The following is a 10923-nucleotide window of genomic DNA, read 5'->3' as shown; positions in this document are numbered from 1 at the left end:
CCACTTTACGACGAAACAGTTTTGTCGTTACGTTACGAGGAAATAACGATGACTTTAGTTTTTCACGTAAATTCGTCGTAAACTCGACGCAAATTTACGAGGATTGTTTTTCCTCGTTAATTTTCGTCGTTAAGCATGTGTTTTCTTGTAGTGTAGCAACTTAAAAAAAAAAGGCAACTTAAATAAAAATTTAGTTTATCAAAAAAAGAATTTAATGAATTTTTAATAACAACCTACATTGTTATAGCTAGCGCCCTGTTTGAGAATTTTAGGCACTAAAACCCAATTATTTATTTGACTTCTTAAAACCATGAAAATTTAAAATGTTAAAATAATCAAATTACGCACTTTGTCTATTTCTAATAGATACGTTATAAGCATGCTACTTAATTATTTTTGTTCAAAATAGTTGCTAATAGTAATATCATTTTTCAAAGTTCTAAACCTATGTTTGATTGGCTTGTACTCATGCACGGCTCCGTTATGGCTATCTATGGAATACAAGATATGCATAGTAGATATTCATTAGCTAGGAAAAAGTCCAGCTATATCATGAAGCCGTCACGCAGTCCAATCAAAAGATTCTGATTTAAAATTATCGGACTTGATAAATAGTATAAGTATATAATTATGCTTACAAGTTATAAGTTATAACCACTGTTTTAGTTGTAACCATAAGAAGAAAAGGACAAACAAATAATTTAAAAAAATCACTGCTATGAATTAGTTCGGATTGTAGACTTAAAAGTGTGGTTCAATTATGGGGAATTGGAGTCTGTATACATAAGAAAAGGAAAAATTAACTTCATACCCATAATATCACTTTAGCTACAATATGTTATATATTGTTGTGTAAATTACCAAAAATAGCATTTTTTGGACGCGTAGACATCAACGAATGTCATTATCTGTAAATTGAAAAATTGTTTCTACTTTACAAACTCTTGCATACAGCGAAGAAGGGAGATTTGAAGAGGGTGCGTGGGTTCGGTCATGCGGCATAAGTAGGATATTGAGAGTTAGGGTTTCAGTGGTTTTTTCAATTTTACGGCAGCACAATTGAGTTTCGAAAGCCAACAAATCAAGGTAAATTTGATTTTATTTCATAGCATCTGGGGATATAGTCTAAGTTTCAAGCTGATCTCGTCTTGTATCTGTGGGTGATTATATATGTCAGGTGTCTGGTTTGTTGGGTTGGAGATAGTGAAAACAAACGATGGATTGAATTGGGGAAGATGAACAATAATGTTGTGCAATGTACTCTATTCTATTTTATAATTACAGTATAGTATGTTACAATTCTTCTCCTCCTCTTCGGCAAAGTGTATTTCCTTCGCCTTACGATTCTTCTCCTTCACTACTCCATCAGCTCTGTTGTCTTATCCTTCAACATTGTCGCTAATATATAGCTTTCGCCTAATTTATTCATTGAGTGGTAATGTGTATTTGCGTTTTGAAATTTCATGCTTTATAAAGGGTATTATTTTGCTATTGTGTTGAATGAATGCTCTAAGTTAATGGAGATTCACATACATGTTTGTATTGACAGTTTATATAGCTTTCATACAATATTTGAATAAACATAACATTATAGTATACTAATATATTCATCAAAATAGTATAGTTTTCTCCTATGTCACTTTCACTCTTACACTCCCTCCTACTCTTTCTCTCCTCCCCTCCCTTCCTCGGTCTCTCTCTCCATTCCTCCTTCCTTTCCTTCATACTTCTATCTTTCCTCCTTCCTCCTTCCTCCTCCTCTCCTCCTCCTCCTCACCTCTCCATTTTCCTCCTTTTCCCATTCATCAATATAGTAACTATCATCAATTGCCATACTATTCTAAATGAAATATAGTATATTTTAGACTTTCAAGGTTAGGGTTTAGGTAGCTCCGTTATGGGCGATGGTTTGGTTTTACAATTTGGGTTTAGGGTTTGGGTTAAGGGTTTACGGTTTGGGTTTAGGGTTTAGATTTTGGGTTTAGGGGGGTTTTGGGTTTAAGGTTTGGGTTTAGGGTTTGGGTTTAGGGTCTACGGTTTGGGTTTAGGGTTTTGACCTTCAAGGTTAGGGTTAGACCTTCAAGGTTAGGGTTTAGGTAGCTCCATTACGGTTTAGGGTTTGGTTTTACAATTTGGGTTTAGGGTTTGGGTTAAGGGTTTACGGTTTGGGTTTAGGGTTTAGAATTTGGGTTTAGGGTTTAGGGAGCTCCGTTTGGGTCTATGTTTTGGGTTAAGAATTTGTGTTTAGGGTTTGGGTTTATGGTTTAGAGTTTTGGTTTAGGGTTTAGGTAGCTCTGTTGTGGTTTACAGTTTCGGTTTAGGGTATACGGTTTGGGTTTAGGGTTTAAGGGTCTACCGTTTGGGTTTAGAGTTTGGGTTTAGGGTTTAGTGTTTAGAGTTTGGGTTTATGTAGTGCGTTTAGGGTTTATTTGGTTGTGTTTCATTATGTTGGTAACCAACATCAATTGCTATACTCTTCTAAATGAAATATAGTATAGTAAGAGTGAAATTATACGTGTGACTATTGTAACTATTATAGTATACTGTTTTTTTATTGTCAAATTGTAGTATAATACAATATTTCTTCTTCTTTTTTTGTTTTTTATTCTTCATCATCATCTTTACTCTTTTCTTCTCTCAGCTTCTTCTTTTAGAGTACTATACATCTTCACAACTGTTATACCCATGTGTAATGCTTTTTGCGATAAAACATTTGCAGTTTGGGAAGAGATAAGTATAGTTGTCTTTTGAGACTATATTACATTTTATATAGTATAGTATAGCACGTGCATTGGAGTCATTTGCATGCACACGCGCTTCGGAGGCTATTACGGGCAATTTTAGGTAAACTTGTCACATCGATGGGTTTTTACCGTAGAATAGATATATTCTTCATTTTAGTGCTCTTTATGAATATTCAGCAAATTGCCCCTTCAATTATCTGGGAATATAAAATGTAAATGACCCATTAGGAATGTGAGATATATTTTATATTTTTGACCGAAGGAATGCGAGATATTAACTCTGCATCTGGATCCTATCCATTTATGCGTGTGGATGTTCAGTAGGATATTCAATACTGTTCAGTTTTCCAACTCGAGAAACGAATTTAGATGATGACTTGATGAGTTTGAGTAGCACAAATAGTATCTAGACTTTTAAATGCAAATGAAATACCAGTGTATCAATTCAGAAAATTCCAAAGAAAGAAGCATGACTTTGGATGAATCATTCGTAACCATCCGCCTACTTTTTTCCCGTCTCTATAGAAAAAATATTAGCATTTTAAACTAAAAAAGATTATTATCAGCTACTAGCTAGGATCAATTAGTTCACGTTTATAAATTATAATGTACTATATACATATTGATAAAGAATTGTTATACGGTTAAGTTACACAAAAAAAAAGAATTGTTTTCTTTTGACAACAAAAAGAATTGTTAGACAGTCGTTTATATAATAAATAGATCTCATGTTTACCGAATTCTATAGTAAAAACGTAACTCATGCTATTTACTATCTACAGTGAGTAGAATTTGATATATATTTAAAATGATTATGTATCTGAAAATGTATTTCATCAATATATTATTATGATTTGTAATACTATATAGCAGTTTATTAGTGTGCTACTATTTTCTAATTATTTTCAAAGAATTTGGCAAAAATATTCGAAAACACTATCTTGTTGTAATACATTTACAAAACACCACACACAAAAATAGACCCACCGAAAATAAGCCTATTACATTTATGTTTTTAAACAGAAAACCGTTTTATCTTTATTATTAGAGAAACAAATACGGGAAACGATTATTCCAGAACAAATGTCACATCTTCACTAATTCGTCTAAACACAAATAGGGGAAACGATTTTAGTTTGGATCATTTAGGTTGATGTTGACCTGACTTTAAAAAATAGTGGACTTCAGTTTGGCTCAAAATGTGACTACGCAAAGAAAAAAAATAGAAAGTTGAATTTGTAAGGTGTAGTTTAAAAAAAAAAGTGATGTAACTGCAAAGAACAAAAGACTACAAAGTTGAATTTGTCAGGGTAGTTTTGAAAAAAACTTGTCGACTCCACTCACATTTTTAATAGAGAAATTATGATCAATATAAACAAAGAATCAGGTAATTAAGAAACTAGCTGTAACATTTCAAAATTAGGTAAACGGATACGTAAGACATGTGAAATGTCGATCATCTCCTGATCGTCTGTAGATTAAGCAATTAGAGGCGCCTGAAATGTCAGAAATTACAGAAATTTTACGGGACGGAGTGATTCAGATTCGGCTTGTCTGTTTACGTTGGGCATCATGATATATACAAATACAGGAAGTAGCCGGCTAAACATTAATAGCGATGAAACATATAGTTTTTGTAGATTTATACATTTAATTCTGAAATCAATTTTGCACAATAAGACATTTTGCTATATATAGAAGCATCCGGCGAGACATATGAGGCAAGAACAATATCAGATCTATCCGGTTTGTACCAAACATCACGGAAAAGGTTTGTCTTAACTTTTCGATCTATCAGGGCTAGAAAACATCGACAAAACGGTCGGTAGGACCACATTTATGGGTCGTTTTATTCTTTTCTATCGATATCTAAATCTATGATTCCTTAAAAAAAATTTGAAGTCGTTTATTTAACGGATCTAAATTCATTTGTCGTTAATATGGGTTATTGTTTTAGGGTTCGATCGTTCCAATTTTCTCTTTAGTTTGTTCTGCAGATGAACTCTAGACAAGTTCTGAGGGTCATTCACGGGGCTTGGAATCTTCATCAAAATGGAGAGTGGAGCTTTGAAAGGAAGACAAACAATCTTGGTTTTCCAGCTATCGTGAGAATGTCGGAAAACTTCGATTCGCTTGAACGAATTGTCCGAAGCCTATACAACCTTGCAATCGAAACACCAATTTCGATGACTTATAGGCTTCCCGAGTGGATGCTTATTCCGGATGGTAATAAAACTCCTCCGATAACAATTCTCGAAACTCCTGACGTTCAAGTCATGATGGCTGTGAGAGCTTGGTTCACCGACCTCACTCTCTGCGTAACTATTGGAGCCGAAGATGTTGCACGTTATCAGTTCTTTTGCCGTGCTGACTTTAATTTTGGGTCCTCTTCTTATAAATTCGGAAACGGAAACGAGGATCCGTCGTTCGAAGGTAAACCGTAGTTTCTCGATACTTTTCTTTTTGTTTCTTTTAAGTTTGGTGTTTTTTTTGATAATAATTAGAGAGAATCTAATTTTTACATACATCGCGTTTAATTTCATCAATAATTTCATTAAAGTTTGTAAATTATTTGTAATTGTTTTAGGCTTTTTAGGAGAGGCAGTGGTTGCAAGCCAAGCGGTGCTAGAGGAGTACTTCAATGACCAAGAGATGATGGTTATTCATAGGGTTCACCTCGAAATGGAAAAAGCTAAACTGGATTTGGAAAATCAAAGATGTTACGAACTTGTTCATGGCAACGAAATAATTGTCATAGATGATACTGACTCCGACGGTGACGGAACCGAACCATTAGGATCAAACAATATCTCTATAACTGTGTTTAACACAGGTAAGAAGAATGCATTTTTATATGTCACTAATTATAATTCTAATTATGAAGTTGTTGATATAGGTGCATCGTCAAATCAAGAATCTCCTTTTCCAACAAATGGACTCATCATTTCAGACGAGAGAAACGGTTACTGCAAAATATAGTTTATTACACCAATATACAAACATAGAAAACTACCGCAAGATTTAGAATTGTTAATTTTTCATCTTCGCATATTATTATAATAAATGTAACTTAGATTTACTAATTATGGTCTAAACAATTGTTTCATTGACTTTAAATCACTAGGTGTTGCATTAGACTCTGAGTACATCCCTCAACCTAACGTGTCTAACGGTAAGATATAATTAAATTTTCTTTTGCTGGATTATCATTAATTTATCCGACTATAAATGACATATTTTGTAATTTCTTCTAGATTCACCGATGGAATACTATGAGGGGATTCCCGTCCAATTTACGGTGGATGAAGATTTGTTATTCTCCAGCCAAGTTCCCCTGTAATCGATGATGGTATAAGTTTTTGGGAAGGAGTTATTGCATCCAAAAATGACAATTATGCAAAGGACGAAGAACATTCCAACGAGATGGACCTTGATATTCCCATGTCTCAAAATATTTCACAGCTCCAACTAAATGGTACCACTAATGCTGACGATGCTAACTCTTCGACCGACTCGACTCCTGATCCTTATGGAGTAAACAATGTTGTTCTTAGTTGGGAAAATGTTTAAGAAAATCTTTCGAACAACCAACCAATGTATGATAATCTCGTTGTCTCAGAAGGTAGGTATTATTGTTATATGTATTTATTCTAAAATTTATTAATCTTTCCTTGTATTCATAAAACCTATTTTATGATATATGTGTTCTTTATGATACTCCTGTGATGTACAATGCCGAAAATATGCCTCAGAACTCCGCAAGTGTCGACCTTATTCCCGCAGCCAATAATTCACCTACCATCTCAGCAACTGTGGAGCTTATTCCTAATCCGGCTAATGCAGATGATAATATGGTGATCAACCTTGATGATTCTTCCTCGGAGGACTCCATGGACAAAGGTGTGTTCTAGGTCACTTATTACTATGTTTTAAGTTTTATTTTGATTTCGGGGAATGAAATGTTGTTTTTGCTAAGTTTATTGTGTGTTGGGGATCGTTGTTTTTTTTTTATTTGTAAAAGGGATATCGGTTTTAATATGTGGTAATGTGTAAACGGCAACTGATATGTTTAATACTTTTTGTTAATGTTTAATATCAACGGATATGTTTAATCTATTATTTAATGTAAAATATATTAGTTTATATTATGAGATCTTGCAATATTAATTCCCTAATATCTGAACGTGCTAATTAATGTAGGAGTTACAACAAACCAACACACCGAACTCTATGTTGGAATGGTATTTACAAACCGGGATGAATTTAAATTGCATATGGCCTTATATGCAATTAGAAAGAAGTTCTGGTTTCGTAACATCAGGTCAGCACCAAATGGAATGGTTTTGAAGGTGTTTTAGCTCCAACTGTCAGTGGAGGGTATATGCCACAAAGTTAAAAGACTCAGACGTCTACGAGATAAGAAAACTCGATCCCATACACACTTGCTCCGTCGACGATAGTTCCGGTTATCAGTCTCAAGTTACACATCATGTTGTTAGAGAGATGATGAAAGCTCGTTTCAATGGTAGTGGCAGTGGTCCAAAGCCTGGAGAGATACATCAAGTCATGCAAGGAGACCACGATGTCCGTATATCCTACTGGAAGGCTTGGCGCTCAAGGAAAATTGCTTTCGAATATGCCAAAGGAAACTCACGAGGCTCTTACAATCTACTTCCTGATTACCTCCGTAAACTAGCAGAAGCAAACCCTGAAACCTTAGCCGAGATTGAAACTGAATACAACGAGAAAATAGGAAACATGTTTAAATACATGTTTCTAGCTACGGGTGCCTCTATTATGGGATTTCAGTACATGAGAAAAGCTGTAGTTGTCGATGGAACCCATTTGAGAGGAAAATATGCAGGGTGTCTTCTAACTGCGTCTGCCCAAGATGGCAATTACCAAATGTTTCCACTAGCCATTGCTATCGTCGACGAAGAAAATGATAAGTCGTGGGAGTGGTTCTTCAAAAAGTTACAGGCATTCGTTCCAAATACAAACGATATCGTGTTTGTATCTGATAGACATTCATCCATCTATTATGGTTTGGCCAAGGTAACTAATGGCTCTATAGTATTACATAAATGATATTATATCCGGAAATTATATTTGTTGACGGCTAGTATCGTAATATCCGGAAATCTAATGCCTATCCGGATATTGTATTAGGTTTATCCAGAAGCTAAACACTGTGCATGCATCCTTCATTTAAAGAGAAATATCAGGACTTATTACAAAGATAAGAATCTAGGATTCTTGGTTGCAAAACCTGGAATGACATATAGGTTGGCTGACTTCTACAAGGTTTTCAATGAGATAAAACATATCAATACCTCTTGTGCAGATTATCTAATCGGAATAGGGTTTCAGCATTGGGAACGTTCCCATTTCACCGGACGTCGTTACAATATTATGACGAGTAACGTTGCGGAATCGTGGAATGCAGTGCTTCGTGAAGCCCGAGAATACCCTATATTGGCCCTTGTAGAATTTATTAGGTCAAAGCTGATGTCTTGGTTTTCTGCTAGGGGCTCAACAATCTCAACAAATGTAGACAATTTCACACCGAAAGTAATGGAAATTCTCGCTGTTAATTTCGAGTCTTTGGCAGGTTTTGAATTGAAGAAAATAAAACATTTAGAGTATGAAGTACGGAATAAGGAAGGGTGTTCTTTCCGTGTCGACATTTCCAAACGATTTTGTAGTTGTTTTGAGTTTCAACTCCTCGAAATTCCTTGTCAACATGCAATAGCAGCGGCCATCGTAGCCAAGGTAAAAGTCGATTCATTGGTAGCTGAAGAGTACACAAAGAATGCAATGGTTGCTGCCTACGCAGGTAGTGTCGCTCCAGTGATTGATACCGATAATATCATTGAACTCACTGCTCAATTGTCTGAGTTACATATGCTTCCTCCGTCTAGCAGGCGTCCCCCTGGCCGTCCACGCAAGAAACATTTCCTATCTCGTGGCGAAGTTCGTGTAAGTACTTTAAATACTTTATAATGTCTAATTATATTATGGTTAATATGTTTTTCATTGATTTCATTATTTATTTGTATTGTCCAATAGATGAAGACACCAAGAAGACGTACTGTATGTAGTCGTTGCAAAGGTTGTGGTCACAATCGTGCGACATGCAAAACCCCTATCAGTTAAGATGTCTTACTAATAAGAAAGGGATATTCTCGGTGATGGAGATGTGCGGAAAGAGGAAGGATAAAGAATTAAGTTTGTTAATACAAACAACTACCATCTGTTTAATATCTAATATATGATTACATATGTGGCGTGAGAGCTGTAGTTTTGATGGATCACTGATTGTTAAATAAATAATGAAATCCCTTTCTATATTAGTCTTGCAATTCATATTTCCATAACGAAGAAATGTTATATATATCCGGTTATGCATAGTAACATATTATCCATGGTTGAGGTGTTGGTTGGGCCTCCTAAAGTCAAATACGTTTATAATTCATATTACCCATACCCAACTAAAACTTCTCGTTGGATGTTATTGAATTTTGTTTGTGTCTGTTGTCGACGAGATCTGATTTTTGCAATATTTTGTATATGATCCGAGGATTTCTATCTAATCCAATGTATATATAAATTTTTTTTAACGATATTAATTAATGACGACTCTCATTAAGAATAAATAACCTATAGTGTATCAATTGATAATGAGAAATTTCGAAATAAACATGATTATATGTTCCTTCATTCCTAACCTAATATGACAATACGACAAAACGTAAACATATAATTAGACTACTCAAGGGAGGTCTTTCCAAGTCAGGCGCGTGTATGACTAATAACATATGCTTGTGTTTTGTTTGCGTCTAGTAGAATATTTTTGTCATATGCGTCAGAATTCGAATCTCGTTATGATATCTATACTAGAGTAGCCAGCTAAGATGTTTATTTTATTTGCATATATGGAAATTTTTGATCTTATCTGCATAATTGTTTACTTTTTTGCCTATATATCCATGCTAAAGTCAATACTATTTCTTCACACACCTCAACAACTAAAGTCTCTCTTTTTAAGATGGCGACACCTCTGCGTGTGAGTTTATATCACGGAGCATGGCAGCGTAACGACGACGGTTATTGGATTTTCCAGAGAAAGCCGAGCGATCTCGGGTATATGGTGTTGGTCAAACCGACCAAGAATTTCGAAGATTTGGAAATTATCATCCGAGATCGTTATAAACTAAAGCCTGAAACACCCTTGGCAATGGCTTACCACCCTCCGGAATGGATGCTTGAACCAGATGGGACTCGCAGGCCACCGATTACTGTGAGTACAACCTCCGAAGTTGAAGCTATGATGCATCTCCGCTCGTGGTTCACAGATCTGAAACTTTGCATTTCATCTGGATACGAAGATGTTGCCCATTTCCAGTTTCTCAACAAGACAACGTTCACCGTCGGTGGTGCAACATTTGTGTTCAATGGTTAATAACCAAATTAGACAAATTTACCGTTGAGTTTAGTTACTAACAAACGTATTTATGCGTAAAATGTTTTTGTAGGTTATAATGATCGCGAACTCGTCGCCAGCAAGGAAGTTCTCGAAGAGATATTTACCGAGAATGAGATGGTTTCAATCTACAGAGCCCATCTTGAAATTACAAACGCTAGGCAAAACCGACAAGAAAACGCTGCTGAATCAAGTGTGTCACCAAGCGAGATAACCAAAGAAGGTTAGTTACAGATAATCATACGTTTTCTAAAATGATTCTACTATGTTGTTAATTATCATTTAATATTTTAGATGCATCTGGATCTTCTCCGTCGCTTCCTGGAGAGTAAAGCAATCGGTGGCTATGTTCGTGGGCAGAAGGAAAAAAAAAATAACATCAGTTCAAGTTGTATGGTTTAATGTTCCATTTTAAATTGTATGGTCTAATGTTCCGTTTTAAATTCTGAATAATGAAAGGCTGTGGTGTCTTTATCTAAGGATTTCCTCTGTTTTGATTGTTATGTTTATCTTCTTCTTTGGTTTCGTGTCTGTATGTCCCAAACTTATCTCTTTTATATATAATATAACCGTTTCGTACTAGTTACAATTGTCGGGATGTGATTAACGCTAAGCAGTAAAACCAGTACATCTTACCTTGAAATTCAAAATACAATACTCTATTGTCTTAATGTTTACAAATAACCAATTACTAGT

The 10923-nt window shown here is 35.1% G+C and overlaps 1 protein-coding gene across 1 annotated transcript; it reads left to right on the top strand.

Annotated features, from left to right (window-relative positions):
• Positions 1 to 6487: 6487 nt before the first annotated feature.
• On the top strand, positions 6488 to 8900 carry LOC106336869. Its single transcript, XM_013775837.1, has 5 exons — positions 6488 to 6644; positions 6945 to 6985; positions 7116 to 7799; positions 7914 to 8723; positions 8814 to 8900. The coding sequence occupies exons 1-5, from the start codon at positions 6488 to 6490 to the stop codon at positions 8898 to 8900; spliced, it is 1779 nt and encodes a 592-aa protein (XP_013631291.1).
• The last annotated feature ends 2023 nt before the right edge of the window (positions 8901 to 10923 follow it).

Source organism: Brassica oleracea, chromosome C1, assembly GCF_000695525.1.
Source record: "Brassica oleracea var. oleracea cultivar TO1000 chromosome C1, BOL, whole genome shotgun sequence".
NCBI lineage: Eukaryota > Viridiplantae > Streptophyta > Magnoliopsida > Brassicales > Brassicaceae > Brassica > Brassica oleracea.
The sequence above is the reverse complement of the archived record's forward strand: the minus strand, read 5'-3'. Positions and strand labels throughout refer to the sequence as shown.